At 49.9% G+C, this 26,744-nt stretch overlaps 9 protein-coding genes across 9 annotated transcripts; 6 read left to right on the top strand and 3 right to left on the bottom strand.

Annotated features, from left to right (window-relative positions):
• Window positions 1-556: 556 nt before the first annotated feature.
• Window positions 557-2,292, bottom strand: N7447_001080 (sugar porter family MFS transporter; the record flags this gene model as incomplete). The annotated part of the gene is made up of 4 exons (XM_057225356.1): window positions 557-1,672; window positions 1,724-1,804; window positions 1,858-2,060; window positions 2,118-2,292. 4 exons carry the CDS (start codon window positions 2,290-2,292, stop codon window positions 557-559), a joined length of 1,575 nt encoding a protein of 524 aa, XP_057089372.1.
• A 3,053-nt stretch (window positions 2,293-5,345) lies between these two features.
• Window positions 5,346-8,598, top strand: N7447_001079 (putative C6 transcription factor (Mut3); the record flags this gene model as incomplete). The annotated part of the gene is made up of 5 exons (XM_057225355.1): window positions 5,346-5,589; window positions 5,652-6,408; window positions 6,459-7,070; window positions 7,125-7,509; window positions 7,561-8,598. The coding sequence occupies 5 exons, from the start codon at window positions 5,346-5,348 to the stop codon at window positions 8,596-8,598; spliced, it is 3,036 nt and encodes a 1,011-aa protein (XP_057089371.1).
• A 2,121-nt stretch (window positions 8,599-10,719) lies between these two features.
• N7447_001078 (uncharacterized protein) lies at window positions 10,720-11,238 on the top strand (the record flags this gene model as incomplete). Its single annotated transcript, XM_057225354.1, has 1 exon — window positions 10,720-11,238. The coding sequence occupies one exon, from the start codon at window positions 10,720-10,722 to the stop codon at window positions 11,236-11,238; it is 519 nt and encodes a 172-aa protein (XP_057089370.1).
• Window positions 11,239-11,702: 464 nt separating this feature from the next.
• Window positions 11,703-12,715, top strand: N7447_001077 (oxidoreductase, 2OG-Fe(II) oxygenase family; the record flags this gene model as incomplete). The annotated part of the gene is made up of 2 exons (XM_057225353.1): window positions 11,703-12,034; window positions 12,145-12,715. The coding sequence occupies 2 exons, from the start codon at window positions 11,703-11,705 to the stop codon at window positions 12,713-12,715; spliced, it is 903 nt and encodes a 300-aa protein (XP_057089369.1).
• Window positions 12,716-13,836: 1,121 nt separating this feature from the next.
• pacC (putative C2H2 transcription factor PacC) lies at window positions 13,837-15,802 on the top strand (the record flags this gene model as incomplete). The annotated part of the gene is made up of 2 exons (XM_057225352.1): window positions 13,837-14,061; window positions 14,120-15,802. The coding sequence occupies 2 exons, from the start codon at window positions 13,837-13,839 to the stop codon at window positions 15,800-15,802; spliced, it is 1,908 nt and encodes a 635-aa protein (XP_057089368.1).
• Window positions 15,803-17,054: 1,252 nt separating this feature from the next.
• On the top strand, window positions 17,055-19,354 carry N7447_001075 (putative forkhead transcription factor Fkh1/2; the record flags this gene model as incomplete). Its single annotated transcript, XM_057225351.1, has 3 exons — window positions 17,055-17,168; window positions 17,254-19,223; window positions 19,288-19,354. 3 exons carry the CDS (start codon window positions 17,055-17,057, stop codon window positions 19,352-19,354), a joined length of 2,151 nt encoding a protein of 716 aa, XP_057089367.1.
• Window positions 19,355-19,734: 380 nt separating this feature from the next.
• N7447_001074 (putative transcription regulator PAB1642) lies at window positions 19,735-20,847 on the bottom strand (the record flags this gene model as incomplete). Its single annotated transcript, XM_057225350.1, has 1 exon — window positions 19,735-20,847. The coding sequence occupies one exon, from the start codon at window positions 20,845-20,847 to the stop codon at window positions 19,735-19,737; it is 1,113 nt and encodes a 370-aa protein (XP_057089366.1).
• A 484-nt stretch (window positions 20,848-21,331) lies between these two features.
• On the bottom strand, window positions 21,332-23,243 carry N7447_001073 (uncharacterized protein; the record flags this gene model as incomplete). The annotated part of the gene is made up of 2 exons (XM_057225349.1): window positions 21,332-22,643; window positions 22,699-23,243. The coding sequence occupies 2 exons, from the start codon at window positions 23,241-23,243 to the stop codon at window positions 21,332-21,334; spliced, it is 1,857 nt and encodes a 618-aa protein (XP_057089365.1).
• A 1,004-nt stretch (window positions 23,244-24,247) lies between these two features.
• Window positions 24,248-26,344, top strand: N7447_001072 (putative PHD finger domain protein; the record flags this gene model as incomplete). Its single annotated transcript, XM_057225348.1, has 3 exons — window positions 24,248-25,603; window positions 25,635-26,147; window positions 26,204-26,344. 3 exons carry the CDS (start codon window positions 24,248-24,250, stop codon window positions 26,342-26,344), a joined length of 2,010 nt encoding a protein of 669 aa, XP_057089364.1.
• Between the last annotated feature and the right edge of the window lie 400 nt (window positions 26,345-26,744).

Here is a 26,744-nt window from a genome sequence, read left to right as displayed (position 1 = left end):
GGTTGAGTTTGTCATCGTAAGGTAGTGGATTACTGGGGGCTTTTTGGTTTTTTGAGACTTTCTCTGCCGTTTTAAATACTTTCAAACTGTCTCGCGATGCTAATGGTTCCAATTGCTTATTTCGGACGTGGGTCCTTGTATACCCAAAAAGGCATTGGTTGGCATGGGACTCAACTTGGGTCGAACCTTTTTTCTAGTCACATGAGCTTTTCCTCCGACATATTACATGCGCATGAGGTACCAGTTGACCGAAATAGAAAACGGAGACATCGTGAAGAAACGATACCGTGCCAGAAGCAAAAACTAAGTTTTAGTAGACAGATGTACTATTCTACCAAAAGCTAGTTTCCCATTACCCTTTAGGGCGGATGATATAGTACCTTTGTGCGGCTGATGCGCGGCTGATATGTGAAATTTATGTGCCTCACTTGATCTATAACTGGAGACACCTATGCCCCAACGGGCAGTCACATTGAGAATACAAGGTATTTTCTTCGTGAATGCTTCTTCGACTTCATTTCGTCTCTTCATAAATTACATATCGTACAAATACAAGCTAAACCTCCTTGGTTCCAATCTCAGCCTCAGATCCACTGCGACTGCTCCCGACACTAACAGTGTCATACGTAGGATGCATCGACAACGGATGCAGCCCCTTATGCCGAATCTGCGAGCGCGGCGTAATAGCCACTGGAGTATCCTCAACAACAAAAGAGCGCACTGACTGCTCATCAAGAAACTGTGTTGCAAAAGCCTCCTCAGCCCCCTCAAGAGAATGACCGGCAGTCTCGGGATAAAAAGCCCAAACAACAACCATCGCCGCCCAATTGAACGCGACAAAGCAATAAATATAATTGGTCCCCATACTCTTCAGTGCGATAGGCGAGCACTGCATGAAGATAAGACTAACACTCCAGTCCGTGGCAGTCGCCATCGACGAGCCGCGCGCTCGAATGGGCGTAGAGAAGATCTCACACTGGTAGGTCCAGGATATCATGCCGAGAGCAGTGAAGAAGAATGAGAAGACAAAGAACATGGCGATGGCGGCTCGCAGCGCATGTGGGTTGGCATTTGGGTCGCTGAAATCGATATACCGCGCGAGCGTGGCCTCGATGCACAAGGCTGCTCCCATGCCGAGTAGTGATGGGATAAGCAGTTTCCGGCGCCCGACTTTGTCGATGAAGAGCATGAATACAGTGTTCCAGAACAGCGCTAGCGCACCCCAGAGTCCCATTATCATGATGGATGTTGATGTTGTAAGGCCGAGAGATTTGAAGAGTTGTGGGCCGTAGCTTGAGATTACGTTTGTGCCAGAGCACTGGGTGAATACTTGCAAGCCGCAAGCTAGGAGGATCCTGTGTCGCCAGCGCGGGGAGCGGAGGAGTTGGCGCCAGGATCGTACGGCGGATTGCTTCTCGGATGCTAGGCTCTCTTGGATTTGGAAGAGCTCATGTTCGAGTAGTTGGCTGTTGGTTGCGTTTTTGTTGAGATGGAGCTGGGCGAGTACTGAGCGGCCTTCTCCCTCTCTGCCCTTTTCGATGAGCCATCTTGGCGATTCGGGAAGGAACCAGATGCCACAGCAGAGAATTATTGCTGGCGCAGCTTGGAAGGAGAGTGGAAACCGCCAGGCGAAGGCGCCACCTCGAAGGGAGCAGCCGTATCTCACCCATTGCTTGAACCCTGTTAGTTGTATCATAACAAAATCCCAGCGGTGATTACTCACAGCAACCACGAACCCCAAGCCAATCATCCATTGTTGCATACTAGCTAACATCCCCCGAATCTGGGGCGGGGCGACCTCGCTCTGGACTCACGTCAGATAAAGCTTAGCAGCAGGGCCGTGCGTATTCGACCTACACAATAAACAGGAATAGTAGCCGACATCTGCCCAATTGCCAGACCCGCGATAGATCGACCGGCGATAAGCATCGCGGTATTAATCGCGCCTCCCTGGAGGCTAGCACCCAGAGCGGCAAGAAGACCGCCGATGAAGAGGCCCATTCGTCGGCCATAGTAATCCGAAATATACGGGACGAGGACCGAGCCCACAATTGCGCCACCTGATCACGAAAATTAGATCCCGATCGCGGCAAGATCTGACGAATATAGAGTCTCACCGATATACGAGGAAATAATGACCCCGGCGACGGTGTCAGATAGGGTTAGAGAACCGAATTGGCGCAAAAAGGCCTCCTGCTCGATACTGGAATAGATCACGCCCGAATCAAAGCCGAACAGGAATGATCCCAGCGCGGCGAAGGCGCAGCAGAAGGTGACGAGGTAGAAAGTCATAGCATGTGTCGCGTGGCTCCATAGCCTGTGAAAATTGGCATCAGAGGAACGAGGCGATCCATATAAGGCGTTGAGAAAGTCGCGTTGTTATACATGCCGATCCACCTTGGGGAAAGTGAGACGTGCTGCAGGGGGAATGGAATGCCATGCGGGATGCGAGGGATCGTCATCGTTCGTTTCATGAATGATATGATTAACATAACTTGAGGAGACAGTTAATAGCTTAATTAATAGTGAGCAATTATGACGCAGCTTGGCATACAAAAGGGCTATTAATCTATGAGGCTCGTCGTGAACCCTAACCTCGGGCAGCCTCAAAACGGATTGTCAAAGGCTCCCAATTATAGGGTGAAGTCATTCAATGTTTGCATTCTCCATATCTCGCGTCACAGGGCTGTCAAAGCATTTTGACGCATGCTGCCTTGTTTCGAAGACCCCCTCTACATGACTCCTTCATGATGACAGCGCAGGGGTTCCAAGAGTCCAGGACTGTGTTTGTGCTCTGTATTTTGTACTATGTGCTTCTTTTACGTGGAACATAGAAATGGATTTATAGTTATTTAAGGTCATAATACGAACTGAAAATAGAAGGATGATAATAGTTCCAGGTGATCATCTTTTGCTAGGATTAGTATGCAGGAGTATGCAGGATTAGTATGCAAGATTAGTCCGCACAAGTTCCGACATGTAGGTACATGTAGGTACATCGAGAAAACAGCAAGGAGACCCCGTTAATAAGATCCTGATATCCTACCCGACAGGCTGCACTTTAAATTTCAAATGGCCCAGTATGTGGAAGCGAGACGCGAATGGTACAACATTCAAAGTAGATCTTAGAAGATAGAAAGTCGGCCTAACCAGATTTCCTCTTCCGCTAGTGCTCAGTGCCGCTTTTTGCTCCTTGGGTAGATCTAAGACTTCTCTGAGCAGGTAATCAAGTGACCTCTCCGAGTGGTCTTATTAATGTAATATATTGGTCTCAATTTTTGACTTTGTTTTAATACTGCCGGATGCTAGACGTTCACGTTCAAGTGCAAATACTCGAGAAAAGTGATATTTTCCTTTATACCTGTACCGTCAAACAGAGGGAGGTAGACTTTCTGGATCGTCACCGAGCTCATTTTGATTTCGATCGGACATTTTGCATGATACAGTCACACCTCATTGAAATGGAAGGATCGGCGGAGTTCATTTAATGTTGCGGGACATCTAGTTTTCACTTTCCATGTTATTCTTACAGATCGCTAAGAAAAGTAGCTATAGAAATGACAGAATCAAGTCAATATTTACTAGAAATGGGGTTTCAGTAGCTGGTGTCTATACCGCGTAGGCCGAGTCAAGACAAATCGGGCAGTGGAGACCGGGCAGTCTTGAGAACGGTCAACTAACTAGTTAGGTTAGTTATTCAAAGTCTTATGCATTAAATTGCCCCAAAATGATTGCCCCAAAATGCCTCAGTCAGAAGGGAAACTTTCTAGAATGAACAATAACAATATGGAATAATATGCATGGAATTATGTATGTCGGCATCGCGCATAGTGAAACCCCGATCTACGAACCGGTATTCCAACCCCATTTTTACTGACTTAGCACCGTCTTCTACACCGCTCTATACGATGTATTGTAATTTATTAATACACGTGTCCACCTGTCTAGCAGATCTTTGACTCTTTTCCTTCTCCTCATAATGGCAGAGATCCGACTAAATGTTGGGGGCGGCTTTCAGATACTAACCAGCAGGGGTGCGGTGATGAAAGAATTTGTGGAAGCCCAGTGTGTACTGCCGAATACAATACTGGGGGACATAAGGGATCAAGATGATGACAGCAACTATAGATTAGTAGCTAGTTCCTATTCTCCCCCTCTGCCTCTCCTCCGTCTCCCTCTCTCTTTCTCTTTCTCTTTCTCTTTCTCCTCTTATCCATCCTAAGACTTAGGAATCCACTTTATTTCTTCATATCAATCTCCATTGTGCAGCGATCCCTTGATACAAACACATGTAGATGACAAACCCAGGACCTTGCGAAACAAGTGGGAAGCAGATGCACTACAACAGCCAGCCATTCTCGAAAATTACTGGGGTATTTTGTTAGATTCTAGGTATTTGTTTTGGATAGCCCACCAATTGGCCCTAAATGAGATGAAGCCATGTGCGCAAGTGGATATGATCAGAGTAGCTGCGTAGAAAGTGCAAAGAGCCCGATGCTGTGCCGGACGACGTAGATGTTTGGAAAAGATCGCGCTCTAGTCTTTGATAAATGGCTGTGCTTGTACCGGTTGAGAAGGGGGTTAGTACTTTGATCATTAATGTGTAATTGTAATTCAAGTATTTTGATTTTTCTGCCGTTCTAAAAAGAATGAGGTATCAACTCCCCCAAAATGTTCCGAACCCTGCTATATGTCAGGCCGAGTCTAAGCAAATTAGGCAGTGGAGACCGGGCTATAGCCTTAACAGTTATTTAAATTCTTATTGGACATGAAATTGAAAATTCCCTCAGTCCGAAGGGAATTTTTTTCTAGAAGGAATAATAGTAACAATAATATACATGGAGCTTTATGTATGTCGGCATCGCGCATAGTGAAGCCCCGATCTCCACCTTGGCTGGGCACCTGGGCAGTCGTAAGGCATATGACTCGATATGACTAAATTAAAAAAACACTAAACTCTTTTGATTTTCAACTTGTCGTCTATTTTCTCGATACGTTGTTCTTATACTCCCTGAAGCCTTTTGATATTCCACACACCGCTCTCGGGAATAATCATTTCATCATCGCTGATCTCGGATTATCTCCATTCCCCCTCAACCTTGGGAGATCCCCTCCTCAGAGTACGGAAGTACATGTTCTACTTGTTCCAAAGTGGGACTTTCAATCGGTCAGACTTTGCAGTATCCACTGTCTCCAGGGCTTTTTTCCTCTTTCTGCTTATCTTGCAATCGAAAGCAATCCATGACATTTGTTGAGATAACTGATATTCACATCGGATCGCCCGCCAAGACCACTATTTGTCTTTATATGAATACTTGCACTTTACGCACCTCAGATATCCAGTCATGGCGACTACGACGAGCCCTCCTTCTGGCGAGAATGAGGATGATCCCGCACCCATGAACGACTTCAAATATTCGCATGACGATCCCCATGAGACTTCTACCCATGAGGCTTCCCCCACAGACCCCAAATCACTACCTGCGCAGAAAAGGCGACGAGTCGGTCGCGCATGCGACGAATGTCGCAGAAAAAAGATCAAGTGCGACGGCAAACAGCCATGCACTCATTGCACGGTCTATAGTTATGGTATGCAAAGCCTGATTTTTAAGCTCGAAAAAAGTCCATGCGTCCTAACAGTCTAATTGTAGATTGCTCGTACGACCAACCTTCCAACCGACGTCGAAACCCCGCCCCGCAATATGTCGAGGCCCTCGAAAATCGGCTCCAAAAAGCCGAAGCGCTGCTTCGATCTATTCTTCCAAATGTCGATCTCGATGACCCGCAACTAGATGTCCATGCGACAGAACAGAAATTCGCAGCCGCCCAAAAAGCAAAACAAGCGACCGAAGATGTCAAACCGGCGGTTGTACAAGATACAGCGCAAGAAGGGGGAGACGAGGGACTACTTGAAACCATGGTCGATAATTCGGGCTGCTTAGATCGGGATGACCAGGGTCATTGGGATTACCACGGGCACACCTCGGGTGTTCTCTTTGTTCGCCGATTACGCAAACAGTTGGGCGCTACAGATATTACGGGCCCCATGGCACGATCGCGCTCCTCGATAACCGCGCATATGCTGGATAGTCCAAAGTCTATGTCCGAGTCGCCTCAAGACACAGCATTACCTCCTACACATGACCTGCCTCCGCGCGAGGTTGCTCACCGCTTGTGTCATAATGCGATCGACCATGCCTGCTCCTTGATGCGATTTGTCCATGAGCCCTCCTTCTTTGCAAGTCTGGATCGCATCTACGATACTTCCCCGGAACAATTCACAAACGAAGAGAATTCCTTCTTGCCGCTTTTATATATTGTCATCGCCGTTGGCTGCTTGTTCTCGGACGATGGATCAGGACAGGGTACTTTGGATGTGTCTGGCTACGAAGGTGCAATAGGCCAAGGGTAAGTCATAGTAAATCTGCATCGATGACACCAACTAATTTTTTTGACAGGTTCCAATTCTTTAAGGCCGGTCGGCAGCTGCTGGAGATTACCGACTGCCGCGACTTGCCTTCTCTCCAAGCAATCTGTTTTATGGTTCTCTTCCTCCAATCCTCTGCAAAGTTGAGCACATGCTACTCCTATGTGGGAATTGCACTTCGTTCAGCACTGCGATTAGGTCTCCATCGCTCTGTCGCGGCAGACTTCAACCCCATTGAACGAGAACTTCGAAAGCGCATCTTCTGGGTCGTCCGCAAGATGGACGTCTACGTGAGCACGCTCTTGGGTCTTCCCCAGATGCTGAGTGACGACGATATCGATCAAGAGTACCCAATGGAGGTTGATGGTGATTTCATTACTTCGGAGGGAATCACTAAACCTCCGTCCAACTATACACCGCTGATGGCTGGATGCAATGCACACACTCGTCTTTCCAACATCATTCTGAAGGTGGTGAAATATATTTACCCAGTCAAGAATGCTCGCTATCGCTCCAAGTCAGACCAGCGATACATGGTTAGCCACTCAAAAATTAGGGAGATCGAGCGAGATCTACAAAATTGGATGGAGGAATTGCCTCCTGCTCTGCGACCAGGCACAGAAGTGTCGCCTCAACTAGAACGGTAAGTCTCAAGTTTACGGTACTCTTTGAATCAATTTAACCAACATGTAACTAGTGTCCGGCAATTGCTGCGTATAAGCTACGCTCACGTGCAGATGGTCATGTACCGCCCGTTCCTCCACTATGTCTCCGGTGGTTTTCAAGCGCGTGGTGTGGACAAGCGGTCATATGCCTGTGCAGCTGCCTGCGTCAGCGTTTCGCGAAACATTGTTCACATCACGACCGGAATGCAAAAGAGAGGACTACTCAATGGATCCTTCTGGTTCACCATGTATACGACCTATTTTGCTATCCTCTCCTTGATCTTCTTCGTGCTTGAGAACCCGGATTCGCCAACAGCCAAAGATGGCGTCCTGAAAGATGCCATGGAGGGCAAAAATACTCTAGCCGGATTGGCCAAGAAGAGTCTTGCCGCCGACCGGTGCTCTCAGAGCTTAAACGTAAGTTCTCATGCCTTCACTTTGGAATGGCTTTGACTAATTATATTGCAGTGCCTTTTCAAGACGTTACCCGAGATGTTGAAAAATCGCCAGACCTCCAAGACTCCTGTCAACCTCAAGCGGCCCGCGCCATCTAACACTGTTGAGCCTGAGCTGAAGCCTACCTTCGAGAAGACGCTGCCACATCGGTCAAATACTTTCCCTATACAAATGATGCCCCAGTCAGCTGTTACCGATGATCAGAACCGCCGACAACGAAGCCTGGACAATTCCCAGCCTATCAGTAATCGCCCTACTGATATTAGCCACCAGTCCGCATGGGTTTCAACCACTCCCGAGCTGCTGACGGAAACCATGACAACTCCCGAACATATTTCCTCGACGCCCTCCATGCCCAATCAAGAGCCATCAAGTCTTGCATGGGCTCAGCAATTCACCAATCCGTCCAATCTCCCAGATCTCATGCCAATGATGTTCCCCTCGGACGATCCATTCGCATACCCAACTCAACCCATGTCCACCTTGGAAGATGATCACTTCCGGCACGACCGTGCAGGCATGCCATCGCAGTATCCCTTCGATTCAGCACCCGGCATGGGGCCCACCACACCCGGCGATCCATCCAGCACAGGGGTCTCCACTCCAACCTATGATTTCACAAACATCCCGAATTTCCCCATCGCAAATGCCCCAGGGATCAAGTCATCAGTGCCAAGCCACCTCCGCCCGTCCCACTCGCGAACTTCATCCCGAATCCACTCCCCAATCTCGCAGAGCCAGACCCCGACAGAATTGATCAACAGCCCAGACCTGGTCTCAATCCCGAACCAGAATTTCGTCTGGCAGGGTTACAATTTCCAGCCCAATAACCCAAATGACATGGCAGCCGAGTCTGCGCCGCAACAGCAAGAGGTACCTGGACTAAATGGTGTTCCTGATTTCGGAATGGGCATGGATGAGAATATGGGAATGAATACGGATCTGGGGATCTCCTTTGATGATCTGTTTGGCAACAATACCGCTTATCGACCGGGCAACGGGGCGTCTGCTGATGATTGGACTCAGTGGATGAATGCCAACAGCATTTGAGCTTGATCTGTTTCACCATATTTGTTTGCTTTTATTTTTACGAGGATATGCTATCATGAAAGCCAAAATGGTGTAAAAACTGTTGATACCTGGTAGGCGTTTCGAAGGTTAGGAGTCCCGCTTTTCTTTTGCAATTAGCTATATACAAGATTTTGGGACGCCCTGGGGCGTCCTCTCATCTTTTAACGACGCTGTACTTGAACATAAATGAGCTGAGATATAAATATATAAAGACTGGCGGCTAACGTAATTGCAAGTAGCATTATAAGTCACTAGGGTATAATACCGATTAGTGACGAAAATGATAGGCCTAATTCCATAGTCCTGAAAGCTACCATGAACCCTGGACTCGCGGAAGTAGACACCTCGTCCCAGCTAGGTGCATTGATCTGCAACGGGATTGTAACTAGCACCGGTGCAGCCGCTTCCATCGGAGGTATACTGCGCGACGCTTGTCAATCATGGGTATTGTGTGTTTACGAATAGAAAAGGCTTACGTGGGAATGAGCCGGGGAAGCCAACACCGCGATAAGGGCGCTTGGGCCGCCCGAAGTCAAGGTGCACAGCTGAGTGGACTTGGAGCATGTCTAATATCACATTAACAAAAGAAATCATCCAGGGTCTGGTGTTGTCGCTTACACCATCCGGGTCTGCGCCGCTGCGAGGGTGGCTCCAAAGGCCAAAAGAGTCAGGAAGTTTTGATAGAAATGCATGAAGATTGAATATATCTTAGTAGTGATTGCTGAGGAATTGGATGGGTTGGTTGTTCGGTTTGGTTGACATGTCTGTGGTTTATATATATTTGTCGAAGGACATACAATTGTTCTTCTGGTAGCCTCGTATTACCTTTACCAGGATTAGCAGTGGCAGCCAGAGTCCGAGATTTGCCCTGTGCTCTATCCTTCATCCTTGGTTCCCTGTCTCTTTGCCATCCATGTCGCATACCTACCAATATCTGTATCTGCGATTTCTGGATATTCTCCCTTTGCTGACATTCACCGAGTGCTGTCCAATTATACCCTCTTACATGAATTACTCCGTTTCACTGCACAAAACACACGCTTCTAGGATGATTTGTTCTAGGCGTGTCGGAAACGGTGGAATGGTCGTCAGCATGTCGGAAGCATAGGGATAACTGTGGTGGTGTTGGGAATCACCATGCACTTTGACTTGTCCCCTGTCGTCTTCCTTAACAGATGGCTGTAGCCTATCCCTGTTCAAATTGACACCAAATCTTTAGTTGAGAGCCGACCTCTCAAGTTTTACGAAGATTACCGTTTTAAGCAATAAAAAAAGCGTGCAGAGTATACTGTAGCGTAGCGGGCACATCCTTGGCGAGGATCTTGTCATGCGTCATATTTGTCTGATGGCACGCACAATATTTGACCTTGGCAAGTATTATTGTTCTGTATGCCATGATGAATCTGATGTCTACACATTCCTCCCAGCGGATTTGGTCAGACTCTTCTATGCGGCGACTTCCGATATATAGTGTAACGTCTGACTAGGCCTAGTTGGGTAGTGATTAACCGTTTCTGGCAGTTCAGCATCTCTATTGGGGGCTCAATGTCACTAGAAGGAATTGAGTATTCTTGGCTCATAGAAATTTCATAATTGTCAAAATGATGGTATTAATTTATGCCGAGGTCACTAGAATGCACAACTTTACAAAGATGGCCAGAAGATGGCCGATGGCCGAGGAGGCCATATACGTGTGGATCATTCAGATATACAGCTCCCCGTATCTCAAACCAGCCAATTGTCGGCAGGGTAGTGGAGATGATGGAGGCATCCAGGCCATATGGCAGTCGTTTCTGCGTCATTGTCCAATTTCGCCAGTGAGCATACACTAGAAGACCAAGAGCAACAATAGGACTAGGACAAGCGTAAAAGAGGTAGCGCGAATAGTAATACTAAACTAGGTCGGTCTATGTTGACGTTTCTGCCTGATGTTAACCTTTTCGGCGCTTTGTCTATAATCCCTGCAAAGAGTCGGAGAAATCGCCGAAAGGTGGCTTCACTTTCATCCTTCAACACCACATCATCCATTGACACTTACGCTACAAATGCAACTTGTCTCTCTGTAATTATTCTCTCAATATATCACCTTCTCCATCTATCATGGCCTCCGGACTCTTTTTCGACCCCCGTACACTCATTTTTGACCACCGTACACTCTTACGTACCGCCCCACTGATAACCTCCACCTGTACACTCTGGTACTCGCTCGACCAGGACTTCTTCCTGAAGGTCTTCCTCCACCCGGACCACCGCACCCACAGCAATGAAATTCTGCCATCCTATTTCCGGGCCTTCTTCGGCTTTGGTACTGTGCGCGTTTTGACTCTTCTCACCCTGACCTTGACGGGAGGTGGATATAATATCTGGACGGAGCGTCGGTCGGGATTGGGTAGCTCGGCTTCCCTGCCTTGGTATACTGCTGGCACGATATTAGCCGCCAGTCACCTTCTCTTTGTGCCTGCCGTTGCGCCTAAGGTCCAGGCTATCATTGAGGACACGTCGAAGGGCTCGTCGACGAAGGACCTCGAGGGCTGGTTGACTGTTCATCGTGTGCGTACGTGGACTGTCGATCTGGCTTCGTGGGTGTGTTTCGCGATTGGAATGTCGATTGTTGAGTGAAACGTGGAAAATCGGAACGATACAAGTAAATACGTCACATGAGAAGAGCTGGTTGTGCTTGGCTCAAACATAAGTCTACTCAAAGTACATACTCAACAAACCGGACCAATACATTTATCCTTTGTAATTTTGAATCAATTGCTCCAGCATCGACCTCGTAACCTGTCAATTATGTTTTGTGAAGTCATACTCATAGCGAGCTAGCCCATAATCTGTTAGACCCACATATTTCGACACTCCTCATCTCAAACGTTCAGAATCTCTCCTCCGCAGGATGGCCCTGCGCTACACCCTTTCTTGATCATATTCTTCTTTGCCCATGGCCCTTCATCTCTACCCAGAGACAGATCAATCGTAGCATCCGGGATTATCTGTTCCAGTCGCATGGAGAGCTAAAATCCCAAATCTCCCCTGTACATTTCCTTGGCCTGCATACCCCCGTGACTATTTATAGCGAAACTCGAATGGCGTCACTTCCAAAGTTTTCCACCGTCTTCACCTGGGCCCTCTACTTGATCCCAGTGTATATCTTCATTCTCGACCCGCTAGTGCGCGGATTCTTCCCGGACCTGCTGGCACTACCCGGTGACAGCGACGACCTCTTCGATGAGTCCGACGCACCAGGACCAGGAATCAACCTTACCGACGACAGTTTCATCAGCCCTGAAGATGGCGTACCATTCAGCTGCCCTAGCGTAGAGGGATACAGCGTGCATCTGCTCTCGCGCGAACCGCTGATCATCTACATCGAGAACTTCATCTCCGAAACCGAAGCAAACCACATCCTGGACATGAGGTAAATCACCAATCTCAACTGCAACCAAAAACCCCGAGAACAACGGATACCATAACACACAAAATAACCACAGACCAAGCTAACTGGAACAAACCTGCCCCGTATCCCAGCGTGAACAAATACACCCCTTCAATCGTCTACGACGGTCAAACCGAACGAGTAGACCCAAACAAACGCCTCTCCGACCGTGCCCTCCTCGACCGCGACGACACTGTCCGCTGTCTGGAAGACCGCGCCCGCGCCTTCCAGGGCTGGAATCCGGACCTGTACATCGAGCGCATGTGGGCGCAGCGCTATAATGCCTCCGGCCACTACCGCCACCACTATGACTGGGCCGGGTCGTTGGCGCGGGGCGGAGACCGGTTCAGCACCTTTATGGTGTATCTCGATGCGGACTGTGAGGGTGGGGGGACGAATTTCCCACGGTTGAGGATGCCGACTGGGGAGGGATGGTGTCGGTTTTTGGAGTGTGAGCAGGGAGATGGGAAAGGGAAGGGAAATATGGGTATCACATTCAAGCCTATCAAGGGTAATGCTGTGTTTTGGGAGAATCTCCGGGTGGATGGGACGGGGTATTCTGAGACTTGGCACGCTGCGTTCCCTGTTACAAAGGGGACGAAGGTCGGATTGAATGTGTGGAGTTGGTACCAGCCAAAGCGGAGGAACCGCTTAGGAAGGTGAGATCAGAGAGGCAGAAACGTGCACGTGGGCTGTTATGGTAGTTTTGGGCTTGGCTGGCCAAGCCACTGGCCAAGCCATGTTCGAAGGAGCATCTGGAATGCTTGGGCTAAGCCCTTCTGAAGAGCTTGGTAAGTATATTTGTACATCAGGGGTAGTCTGACGTGTCAGGAGATGTTTCCAAGGTTACAGATATAATAAAATTAGACAGATGGAAGGTGGCATATAGCATATAGAATATGAACACCTGTGTGGTTACATGTAAATGCCTCTATACCGTACTCCGTAATGACTCCGGAATCTGAAACCGACTCATGCATGCCGCAACAAGGGCACCAGGCAGCCGGATTGATCAAGCGACTTGTCACACAAGAAAGTTTATACGAAAGGGATATGAAATTGGTCATACCAAGACTCCAAGACTTGAGTCTTGGTGCCCGGAGCGGGAATTATTGGCAAGAGGAATCACTTGGCTGCCAAGAAGCATTGCCCATGGGATGTTTCTTGGAAGGTCGGCTTGGCGTAATGAACACGCCACTTGGTTTCAATCAGCTTCAATTATATTTTAAATTGAATATCTGGAGAGAGCGCATGGTATATTCTGTAGAACCTCAACTATTAAATTTATCTTGAATTTACGGTATTGTTTGCACTAAACTTATTTAGGGTATTAGGATGTACAATCGCTTATAAGGCCAGTTATATACGGGATTACCTATAAAATTATATTAAAATACCGTACTGTACCCTACTGTGCTACGTGTTAGCCCTGGAATGCTCACACACACAGCCCCTCGTTCCCCCTTCGGTCCACCAGTCACAATCCATGGCGCCAACGCCTCTCGGGTCTTGGGGCCCGCACCGACTCTTGGCCCGGTCTTGGTCTGTTCGCTTCTCTCCTTGTCCTTCCGCCAGGCTTAGCAAAGCGGTATTTTCTGGGCAAAGGCTCGGCTCCTTTTCCTCTTCTGCGGAGAAAGCCCCATTTTCTCTCACTTATTCCCCCCCCCCCTTTCTCTCTCGCCTTATATACATATAGGTTGTTCATCTCTATTTGATCTTCTTAGTTTGTTTTCCTTTTCGTTCTCTAGGCTTTCCGCCAACTTCAGATCAAATTTCTTGGCATCATGTCGGAGAATCACACCCCGTCTACGACTCAGGCGACGTTGCCTGCGCCGGTTTCTGAACCAGCGCCAATTCAAGCAACCCCTACCCCTTCCGCCTCCGTCACCGCGACTGCTGCTGCCGCCACCGCGGCGGTGAATAGCCCCTCAATGAACGGCGCCGGCGAGCAGTTGCCTTGCCAGTGGGTCGGATGCACTGAAAAGTCCCCCACTGCCGAATCTCTATATGTAAGTTTGATCAAACAATATGAAAATGTCTGATAAGATGCTAATAATTGTTGTATAGGAGCATGTTTGCGAACGCCATGTTGGACGTAAAAGCACCAACAACCTCAACCTGACCTGCCAGTGGGGTACTTGCAACACCACAACAGTCAAGCGTGATCATATCACCTCTCACATCCGCGTGCATGTGCCACTTAAGCCTCATAAGTGTGACTTCTGCGGCAAGGCTTTCAAGCGCCCCCAGGATTTGAAGAAGCATGTCAAGACCCATGCGGACGACTCCGAGATCCGCTCACCCGAACCGGGGATGAAACATCCCGATATGATGTTCCCCCCAAACCCTAAGGGTTATGCTGCCGCAGCACATTACTTCGAGAGCCCGATCAACGGCATCAATGGCCAATATCCACACGCGCCACCTCCCCAGTATTACCAGTCACACCCCCCACCTCAGGCCCCCAACCCGCATTCCTACGGCAATGTATACTATGCCCTGAGCCAGGGGCAAGATGGAAACCACCCATATGACCGTAAGCGTGGATATGACGCGTTGAATGAGTTTTTTGGAGACTTGAAGCGCCGCCAATTCGATCCTAATTCCTATGCCGCGGTCGGCCAGCGTCTGCTGGGTCTGCAAGCGCTTCAGCTTCCCTTCCTCAATGGCCCAGTGCCTGAATATCAGCAAATGCCTGCATCTGTCGCGGTCGGCGGCGGCGGTGGTGGTGGTTACAGCCCTGGTGGTTCCCACCCTCCTGGCTACCACCTTCCCCCCATGTCCAATGTTCGTACTAAGAACGATTTGATCAACATCGATCAGTTCCTCGAGCAAATGCAGAACACTATATACGAAAGCGACGAGAACGTGGCGGCTGCCGGCGTTGCCCAGCCCGGCGCACACTACGTGCATGGTGGCATGAACTATCGCGCTACCCACTCCCCTCCAACCCAGCTCCCGCCAAGCCACGTTACCGCAACCTCTGCCTCCATGGGAGCTGCTTCGGCCCACTCCCCCTCGGTCGGCACCCCAGCTCTGACTCCGCCTTCCAGCGCTCAGTCATATACCTCCAACCGCTCTCCCATCTCCATGCACCACGCTCACCGCGTGTCGCCCCCTCATGAGAGTGGCTCGGGTATGTACCCCCGCTTGCCGTCGGCCACTGTCGCCGATAGCATGAATGCAGGCTACCCGACCACGTCAGGTGCTGCACCACCCTCAACTCTGAGCGGCGCGTATGACCACGACGACCGTCGCCGCTACACTGGCGGTACCTTGCAACGCGCCCGGCCGGCCGAGCGTGCTGTCACCGAGGACCGCATGGACACCTCACAGGATAGCAAGACTCCCGCTATTCACATCTCGGAGAGTCTGATTGACCCTGCTCTGTCGGGTACCTCTAATCCCGATCAGGAGGCTGTCAAGCGTACTGCGCAAGCGGCTACTGAAGTCGCCGAGCGGGATGTCAACGTTGCCTGGGTTGAAAAGGTCCGTCTACTTGAGAACCTGCGTCGCTTGGTTTCTGAATTGCTCGAGGCTGATAGCCTTACTACTGGATATGGAGTGCAGTCCTCTGCTTCTCCTACGCCAGGACTTGACGCTATGGAGGGAGTCGAGACTGCTAGTGCACGGGCCGCTTCTGAGCAGCCCAAGGAAGAGCCTGCCAAGTCTGCAAGTGAGGGAGTCTTCTATCCTACGTTACGTGCTGTGGACGAGGACGAGGATGGGGATTCGAAAATGCCTGAGTAAATTCTGCCTTGAGCTATAGCTTCACGCCGTGACGACATTTGTTTATTGATTTTCCGCTCTACACCCCCTTTTTTTCCTAGGTATTTTCAAAGATTTAATTTTTTTTCCAACAAGTCTTCTGTTTTAGCTTAAGTTTGTATGACTACATTGAACTGTTTATTTACGGAAATTGTTTGCATCTTAAGACTCTAGAACCTTGGTACATCTCGATGCTACTGTCCTTTTAGATCGACATGTCAAACCCAAGGCTAATCCATATCCGGGGAGTGACGCAAACGGGCAGATCTCATTTTGATCAAATCTGGGGATGTAGGGAGAGGTTAAATCAGTATTGTCATTGAGGTAGGTGTTATACATGGCTATGTACATGACTATGGACATCATAAGTATGAAGATAAAGAATTAGGATACACCTGTAGGATATCTACATAATAGAACAAGAACATATAGAAATCCAAATGCAGAGAGATGTGAAGTCCCACTCTCTGCACTCGGAAACATCCCAATCCCACGCTGAGCACGTGCTGGTATTGGTATTTCGGCCCTATCTCCGCCTATCGGTAACCTTTCCCTGTATACATACGCGGTTATGACCACAACTCCACCAACTGTTTACGGTCATCCCATCTTCATTCTCTTTTCCTATTTGTACGCTTTGTTTTCTCTTCTATATTTTCCTATATTCTCCCTCTCTTTCTCTGCTTTCTCTGCTTTCTCTGCTTTCTTCTATATTTGCTGGTTGTTGTGTTAACACGCTACGCGACAAGGCGGTCACCTCAAACAGACGCCATTGCGCGTGTCGATCGGCCTAGGGATTATCGATAATAACATCCAGCCACACAATATCAACCTTTCGATTGGGGGAGTTTTTTGACCAAAAAAAAGAGATCCAGCCTTCTTAGACTTGTTTACAGTCTAACGGCCTTTCTTTTCTTTTTTCCTTTTTCCTTTCCGTGGTGGCAAACCCATGCTCTGACGTTATTCGTTCTCTGGTTCTACCTCTGAACGGTCTTCCGATTCTGGGGGTGAAATTCCGAATCCTTGGAAGAGCTGACTTTCTCTTTGTATGTGTTTTTTTGCCTTTGCCTTCGGATTGCCATATTTCCCTCTCTGCCCCGCGCTTGTTTGTGGAGTACTTGGACTCGGACTTGATTGCCTACGCAACGGGAAAAAAAAATAATCATTTGCCAATCTGCCAACTTCGACTTTACAATATATCATACCGGAGAAGAACCCCAGATTTCTATAAGATATGCCTCTTACAAACCGCCGCCGCGCGCGGCGCAAGGAAATTCAACTGCAAGAAACGTCCGATGCAGAGGCTCCGGACTCATCGCCCAGCCGGCCATCCGCAAAGAAGCGCAAGGTGAGTTGAAACAAGTGGGCGTTTTGTCTGAGACCAAATATATCCCCGTGCAAACAGGAGCTAAGACCCGTTTTTTTCTGATCAGGTTGACCGCCGCGCCTCCCCTCCCCGAAACGTCAAACATGAGTCCGGCGACGAAGCCGAGGACTCGGCGGGCGAACACGAACCTGCTACCAATCAAGACCTGGTCGATCTAGTGATTTCATACTTGAATACTCCCCGCGAGGAATTGCGCGTCTCGCGCGACCACTCCAATACCAAGACCGAGAATACGCAGCGCATCCAGGCGTATGCTAAGATCGCCGGCCGCAACTGGACATATTACGTCAAAACCCTGCATGTCAATATCGGCCGCGAACCGGACCGCGAACAACGGGCTGTGGAGCAGTCCAGCCCCGTCACAATTGCGGCTCGTGCGCTACCAGACGTTCATGTTGACTTGGGCCCTAGCAAATTCGTATCGAGACTGCATGCCGAGATCTTCTACGATGGCGAGGAGACCCCTGCCTGGCATATTCGTGTCAATGGTCGGAACGGTGTGCGCTTGAATAATGGCATCATAAAGCGCGGCACCGATGCGATTCTCTCATGTGGCGACATCATCGAGGTGGCCAATACACAAATGATGTTTGTTACCCCCGGCGACGAAGCCAATATCCACCCTAGCTTTATCGAGCGCGCCCAGCGCATTGCTAGCGGACAGGAACCCGACCCGGCTTCGGTTTCCTGGGATGCTTCGCAGCATGCCCATCCTCAGCCATCGCAGAACGGCGAGGATGCGCCGCCATCTTCGTCTGGTGGGCCTTCGCTGGCGCCTGCTCCGAAGTTCCTCAAGCGCCAGGTGACGCCCCCGCCGCGGTCGCCTGATACCGCTGGCCAGCGCACGGCTAAACAGTCTCCGCTTTACAACCGAGGCATGATGATGGAGAGCACAGAGGAGATCGATTACAGCAAAGATTCCTCCAAGGATTTGAAGCCGCCGTACAGCTATGCAACGCTGATTGCCCAGGCTATTTTCTCAAGTGAGGAGGAGAAGCTCACGCTGAACAGTATCTACAATTGGATCATGGATAAATACGCTTTCTATCGACACTCCCAAAGCGGCTGGCAAAATTCGATCCGCCACAATCTCTCGCTGAACAAGGCGTTCCAGAAGGTGCCCCGCCGGACCGACGAGCCGGGCAAGGGTATGAAATGGCAGATCGCCGTAGAGTATCGGGAGGAGTACCGGAAGAAGCAAACACGCAAGGGTGGCACGCAGTCATCTGCGCCGTCCTCACCGGCGACAAAAGAGCCACCGTCATCCGCACGCGGGTCCCGCGTTACCAAAATCGACACCTCGTTCTCAGCAACAGCGAAAAAGTCACCCCCGGCTTCGTCCCCAGGTTTCAGCTCATTTCCCGTAGCTCCAGTGGAAGCATACACCCCAGAGCGAGGATCCCGTCTCGGTCGAGGCCTCGGCTCCGACCACCCACTGCGACACATGAATCCACGCGACTACGATGAACCCTCGCCGCTCCCATCGCGCTCGCACAACCACAACTCCAGCATCTCCATCCAGGTGCAAAACAGCAGCAACAACCTGACCCGCGCGTACGGCATGTCCGACAACGTAACCGGGTCCCCACCAGTCCTTTCCTCGTCTTACTACAACGAAGAACCCTCTTCAATGATCACCCCCGCCCCACAACGCCAACAACCCCGTCTCCCGCCCCCAAGCACAGCGCAAATCCCGTCCAAGTTCATGCCCATGAGCTCGCCCGCGCAGTTCTGGAAGTTTGCTGATATTGGGAGTACACCTGCCCGCCCACCACCGGACATGAGTCCCTTGAAGGGCGAGGTCGAGGACCGAATTATCGGCGGCTTCCCGAGTAGTTCGCCACCGCCGCCGAATCTCGTTAGTCCCAGCAAACCTGGGACGTCGAATGGGCTTGGCTCTGGTCGGACTTTGCCGCCACTTCAGTCGGATTCGGTGGATATGGGACCTAATGGGAAATCTCATGTGAGAAATGAGGAGGATGACGATGATAATGGATCGGGTTTTGATCTTGCTAGGTAAGTTTCCTTTGCTATGTTGACTTTTTACCCATCGGCATGCAGGAACTAATGCTATATCTAGGGGGTTCGAGCCTATTGGCTCATACCATCGACAACTAGGCAATGCTGCCCGTGCGGCTGCTACTTGATGTTGACTTCGATGATGTACAACATGTCCACTTTACAGACTGTGTCCATGTGTTTTACTACTTGTTTCATGTTTCATGTTTCCGCATTACGAATGGTGTTGGCAGCTTTGGTTATTTTTATACTTGTTTTTTGAACGTTTGCTCGATGACATTGTCATTGTTTTGGGAGCAGAGATTGGAGTTTGAGTATGAATGATTTGATTTCTCCTGGGGAGGGGGGGGGGTTTGTGGATGGCGTTAGTTTTGTCTTACTTTTTTGCGTTTCTAGATGGCCTTATACGTATGGGCTTCAAGTCAGGTGTATTATATTTCACAATATTTTTCAACTGCAAAGACATCGTACATTTAAAGTTAATCTATAGTTGATCAGATAAGATCCCTCATTCAATGTTCGGCCAAAAATTCTCCTCCAACCAAACAATTTGCCTCCACCACTCCAAACACCTTCCCCGCATAATCTCCAACTCCTCCGCCCCCTTAATCTGCCCCGCCATCTCATCAACAACATCTCCAATTCGATCAACAAACCCCTCAAACTCAACACTAGCCCAATTCTCAATGAACTTCTCCCTCAACGCTCCCCCATCCGCATCCTTCCTATAATCCCTCTCCCCATCCTCAGCCATACACCCCGCCGCAAACCTCCAAGACCGAAGATAACAAACCTCCGTAGCCCACAGCACAGCCAACCCCTCCAAAATAGAGACCCCGCTACTCCCAGCAGACATGAACATATCAATATAAGCCCGTGTCGTCCGGTTCGCACAGAAGAAAATAGTCCCACATGGCTCTTCACCACCCTGAGCACCAACTTTCCCTCCAACATCCCCACCAACAGCAGCAGATTCCACGCCCCGTCCGGACTGATTGAACTGAGGGCCAGGCGCACAGACTTCCCCACCAGAAGGCATCTGGCATTCTCCTTGACTGAGACAAAGTCCGTGGCCAGGCGCACTGCTTGTCTCGTCCGTCGACGGAAGACAACCACCGTTCCCGTTACCCAGCGGTGGCCCTTGGCCCTCGCCGCCCGCAATTCCCGGACAACTCCCAGAACCACTAGTGGATATACCAGCAGAGGTAGTAATATCCGATCCCAAGCCGCAAGAAGTAAGCGTGCAACCACCTTCTTCAGCAGAGATAGCTGTTAGATCTAGGTTGTAGTCATTTGCTGTTTTTTCAAAGAACGCGAGTTCAGTTCGGATGTTGACTAGGGCGTCGATGAGGACTGTTATTGCGTTGTGTTCTGGTGTTGGGATGTGTGGGCCTGGAGATGTTGGGTTTTGTGTTGGGAGACGGATTTTTGAGAGGAGGAGGCCTATGAAGCGGATGTAGGATTGGGCGTAGAGTCTGTCTTGGGAGAGCCATTGGCTTAATTGGGATTTTGGCAGGGTGCCGTGGCCAGCGGAGGCGAGGAAGGGGTGGGTTGTTGCGCGTTTGAGGGCATTGGGGGTTCTTGATAGCAGGAAGGCTGTTAGGGGGCCTTGGCTTGACATTTTTAGGGGGTTGGAGGTTGTTGTTTGTGGTTGCTGTTTGGTGGAGGGGGAGGAGATAGGAGATTGGGATTGTGGGATGGGGGCGATAGTGGGATGAACATGATATGTCGTCAGTGGGACATAACATCGGGAGTATATGCAGAGTTACTTTTCACAGTTGATTCTTACGTGTATACATACATGTATAATATTACATTGTTTAATGTTGGAACCAAAAAAATGATATCAAATCAGCGGAGATTTCATTCTGTTCAGACCATAAAAGGCTAAAACTAGCCATACATCCCCTGTTTTTAAGTATTTTCCACATTTTTGATCTCACGCATTCTGCTCAAATTGAAACAAATTCATGCCTCTGGGCCTATTCATCCTGAAAAAGGCATCCGACGAGAGGTATTCAAACGATTCTCAGACGTGACTTCCCGACTCCAGCTACTGCGTCACTCCCACTTCCGCGAATGGAGAATCGTTGCAGTTGGACATCTTAATGACTCCACACGGGGGCATCGTCGGTTTTAACATCGGTTTTTTCACACCGAGCAGCCATAGATTCAAAATCGGGTTTATCCTTGGGATTGATCGTGACCTCGGGATTATCCTTGGGCTCAACCTTAGGCTCCCCATCCTCGTATCCCCACGGCTTCTCCCCAGCTACTCTCAGCATCAGTCGCACAAGAGCGTGCAAAGTGAAGTACGCGTCATTTCCCCCATTGTGCAAGTCTGCACACAAGATATTCAGTATTCCCAGCAGTGCTCGAAGGCCCCGCTTCTGGCTCTCCCCAGTGTCAACACGGTATAGCTCTGCCACGTCGAGAGTCTCACGCACGACTGAAGAAGGTCCATCCAGGTTGTTAAAGACTTTGCTACCCGCTCTCTGGAGATGCGAGATATCACCATGGAGGTCGAGACCGACCAAGATCACAGTGCGCTTCTGGTTCTTGTATGAGGGGATCTTCCCATCCTTCAAGGGAACCATGTACGGAGGGTGGAATGCAGCGTCCACAACCTTCCCAATTTCAGCATCTGGAATCATCTCGCTTTCGCCGAATCGGAAATTACCAGGACATCCGGTTGTGAAAGTATCGTTGACCCAGTGTCGGTACTCCGTGACACGCAGGTGGCGGGATCGAACTTGTTTCATCCACATCTGTCCATAATCACCAGGAACCACACCTTCCAAATCCATCATATCCAGAGTCGAAATTCCAACCTCGGTCAGCCATCCGTAACGGTCCATCCACTCGAGATCAACGCTGATGAAGATGGGGGCATCTTGAAAGGCCCACTTGACAGGCTTCAAAACATCAATCGCGTCGATCTGACCATTGGCAAACGACGGCTGTGTAACATTCGGCCGCAAAGCAGGACGCAGACCAAAGTAGGCTTGCGTACGAGCTAGGGACTCGTGCAATTTTTTCATCTGGGCATCTCGGGCCGCCTGCTTGTTGCGATTTTTACTCTTGATTGTCGCGATCGACTGCCGGACTTTCTTCTCAAATTCTTCCAGAACATGGGGCTCGACCAGCTGTGCCCAGGGTCCCCACTTCTCCAAAGGCGAGGGAACACGACTCTCCAATCTTGCCTTCCGATCAGAGGTGCTGCTTTGGCCGAGGTACAGAGGCCGCGGCAGTTTCTCATCGTTGATTTCAATAACAAGGCCTTCCATGTTAACGCCCGTGAGAGTCAATTTGAGATCCAGAGCCGAATTGATTTCATCGAGTAGCGCTTGAGCTTGTAAGGTGGGAATCAGAAGAAACGGGGCTTGAGAAATTGTTTTTGGGAGAGGCAAGTAATACCTGGGTGAGGGTTAGCGTTGATATACTTTGCTAATTGATTCTAGATTTCACAAACAGGTCCCAGGTCCGATTCCAGAACTTATTACCCGCATAGAACTGCCCATTAACTCTCTTGAAGTTCGCTCCATAAAGATACTTGAAAGGGTAGTGGGCCATTGTCACCGCCGGAGTGAACGAGATTGGAACCTGAATCGCAGTGACCGGCTCCTCTTCAGAAATATCGCCGCTCTCATTGAGCAAGGCCGAGACATCAAGATGAATATTTGGAGTACGGCCGGGGGTGCGATCATCCTGGTCGATCTCGGTCAAATCGTCATCCGACTCAACTAGCTGTCCAACAACATGGGTACGGATGTACGACAAAGGAAATTGGCCACTCGCAGGATACTCCATACCATGTTCGGGCTCAAAGTCAACGGGAAGAGCATATCCACTTACGGCTTGCTTATCTTTGTTGGATTCGTCTACCCTGTCAACTCCATCCGGACCCCGGGCAGGCTGGGCAGGCTGAACGGGTTGGGCCTTGTTCAGGTTGGTGTTCAAATCTTTGAGACTTGGATCTCCTTCAAGGAGCATCTTCAGACGCTCACGAACATCCATTTTGAACGACGCAGATGAACGCTGTCAACAAAATCGAAGATGTGAGATGCAGAGAAAAGGGAAAAAGAAAAGTAAACAAACGCGCGGCGAGAAACGCACGGCGAGAAACACACGGCGGGCTGTTCGGATTGAAGTTCACAAATAGGAAATAGCGATTTTGGGAAGGAGCGAAGGAACCCGGGAAACAATGGAGTTTGCTTGTTCAGGGAGATCTCTTGCAGGTGGAAGTGGGTTTCTACATGGAAAGTACCTACAAGATAATTCATGATGGATTTTATAGTCGTATTACAGATGATTCTATAGGAACCAAGAGACAAATGCATCTGTCTGTTTCTTCTCGTTCTGCTATCTCATAAGCTGTTACACACAGTGGTATATGTACATCCATAGAGGCAGGTTGCTATCCGGTAATTGACAATGATCTCAATGTGAAATTACTTCACCTTTTTATCTGACTATCTGACAGAGGAATAGGCACATGATACTTGAGTTTGACTTGAAAAAGTCGAATGAAATTGAATTAAATCTTGAATAAAAAAGCCAAGGTGAGTATAGATGGATGTAGACCCATCGATATAGTAAGTCCAATATGTAACGAGCTACTCCGTGGGAAGGTTTGAGACAGAACCAAGTATTCGTCAAGCTCGAGATTGCCTCTTATTATGAGGCTTTCATATCTTAACTATTTGCAAGAGAACTTCAAATTTATATCTTGAAATTCAGCTAGTAACTAATAGGACTCGTTAGTTAACTAGGTATGACTTATATTCACGTGACTGGGAGCTCCCCAGATGGGACTGGAATAACTATCATCCGCTGTGTTTAGGACCTCGTGCAGCAAGGCGCCGAGCTACGTCTGTTATCGGACGCTGAGACCCCTCGATGTCCGCATTTATCATCGCAGAATCTCAGTGAACTTGGCATATCTTAACAACCATTGCATTTCAAGGCCCAGAGCCCCCGCAACCCATCAACATCCACCACCATTGTGCTAGGCATCAAACATGCCCATGACCGACGAGACAGACGACAGCGGAGGGGTTATCCTAGATGGCCCCTTCGACCCTGACGCGCAGGCTACTGTCACAGACTTTATCGACTACACCGAATACCTCCCCGCGGACTTAATTCGCTCCTTGACCCTCATCCGCGGCCTCGATGATCGATACCTCGACTCGGCGCAAGCGGTCCACCAGCTCACTCAGGTCTACGGTCAGCTCCCAGACCTTCCTTCAGATACCCGACCGAGCCCAATTGCGCTGCGCAAAGATATATCCTCTCAGATCGATCGTGCCATCAATGCGCGTGAATCGGCATATGCCGAGGCCTGTCGCCTCTACGACGTTGTAGATCGCCACTTCGACCGATTAGGCTGCATCCGTCAGAAACTCGAAGCACTGCCGAAACCTGCATCGGCGGAACCGTCGCCCCCACCTGAACCTACACCGAAGCGCGCGCGCGGAGGTAAGAAGACCAACAAGGATGCCACGACGCGTATCACCCTTCGGTTGGATAGCAATCGCAATCGGAGAGACAAAAATAGGAGGCGTATGCTAGGTGCTGATGGCGCTTTTGACCCAGACTCTCCACTTGCCAGTACTGAGCAATCGGACTTGGAGAGCGAACTCATTAAATCTGCCCCCAAACCCGCTCGACCCCCAAAGAAGGAGAAAGCACGTCGCTTGAGCTCGGGTATCGGACAGTCGACAGCCCAGGCCCTTGCGCAGTTGAAACCACCGCCAGCTGATGCAAAATTAGGCAGCGAGGACCTGCCATGGCTGCGATTGACGGAATGGGAGATGACCAGGCTCCGGAAGAAGATGAAAAAGAATGCTGTGTGGCAGCCAAGCGAAGTAATGATCCACCGTGAGCTGGCCCTGGCAAATCGCGGTTGGGAAGCATACCGTACAGCGAAGGCCCTGGCAGAAGAGACGGGTGAGGAGTTCATTGACTGTGATAATATTGAAGAAACCCGGCGCGGGGAGGCTGCCAAAGACCTGGAGGAGACGAAATTGAGCAATCGCGGAATGAAACTTAACGAAGCAAAGAAGTTGAAACGCGAACAATTGGCCCGTGAACAAGCATTGATGGAAGGCGAAGGTAGTGTTTTGTCCAGGCCTTTGTCAACCCCAGCCCAAGCAGCCCCACCCGCGAATCGAGCATCACGGAAGAGGAAACGGGAAGAGGTTATCCTCGGAGCGACAGAACTTGTGGCTCCCGAGCCCCCCAAACCTGCACCAGTTGCTGCTCCGGTCGTACCGTCCACCCCTGTCCCTGCGCCCTCTACCAGGGCTGGCCCGTCTCGGCGCAGATCCAGCCGAGGAGCCATTCCAGCCGCAGAAACCAACAACGACCTCATTGTCCCAATCAAAATTAACATGTCCCCCGCAGCCGAGGCCAAACCTTCCCCTCCTCCCCCTCAGCCCTACAAGCTCCGGACAATCTAACCTACCCCTTGTCAAACCTGTCACTACTCCCACACCACCCGTCACTCGGCCATCTTCACGGCGCTCTGCGGCCGCTGCCTCAATTGAAGGGGCGACCCTCAATACCATCCCGACCGCAATAGCAGCAAGTGGACGCGATCGCCGCATAAAAAGCGCAACACCTGCACACAAAACACCCATCCGCGAGTCGTCAAATGCGCCAAGCGTTACCGCCCCGGTCCGCCGACGCAAGCGCCCAGCACCAGGCCCCATTTCCACTGGCCAAGATGGCGGCGCAGCAGTAAGCTACGGGCGTCGCAAAGCGAAGCCTGGAAAGAAGCGTCTCAGCATCCGCGACTCCCAGGATGTCCGTGTAGACGAAGACGGCGTCCTAGAGCAGATCGACGCCAATGAGCCCCGATACTGTCTCTGTGGAGATGTTAGTTTTGGAACAATGATCTGCTGCGAGAATCAGGATGTAAGTTATCCATATTATGACACGTTCCAGCAGAATACTAATATTCTACTTTGCAGTGTGACCGTGAATGGTTCCATCTTAACTGCGTGGGTCTGACTGAAGTCCCCTCTCGCACGGCCAAGTGGTATTGTCCCCAATGCCGTGTAAAGCTACATAAGGGGGAGGATGGGATCATCAAGGGGAGCTCGCGACGTTAATTGGATTTGAATGATGTTTCTTGCATGATACCACCAAATGCGTTGCTATTTTGTTTTTCCATTCGTGTACCACTCACTACCATATAGCTTTCTGGGTTTCCACCCTTTTTCTATCTATCAAATCATCCCATGTTTATCAACCTTGGAAGCATTGTGATATTTTAAACTCCCGGATGGCCCCAGGGCCAACCCAACCGTAGTTGTCGGCCTGATTAATGTCACTATTGCAATCCCATCGCAGTGGTGACGAGGAAAAGGAACAGAAAGAGATGCTCATGTGTGGTATTTGGGATGCCTGGGGCCGCGCTATTGTCCCTAATAGTCTTGAAGATCGAGCAGATCATTCTAAGTGGAAACGCCAGCCCTGGAATCCACTTGCCTGCCTATGAAATTATCTCGC

This window comes from Penicillium robsamsonii (assembly GCF_028829455.1).
Source record: "Penicillium robsamsonii strain IBT 29466 chromosome Unknown utg000001l_segment0_segment0, whole genome shotgun sequence".
NCBI lineage: Eukaryota > Fungi > Ascomycota > Eurotiomycetes > Eurotiales > Aspergillaceae > Penicillium > Penicillium robsamsonii.
This window is presented reverse-complemented; position numbering and strand designations above follow the sequence as displayed.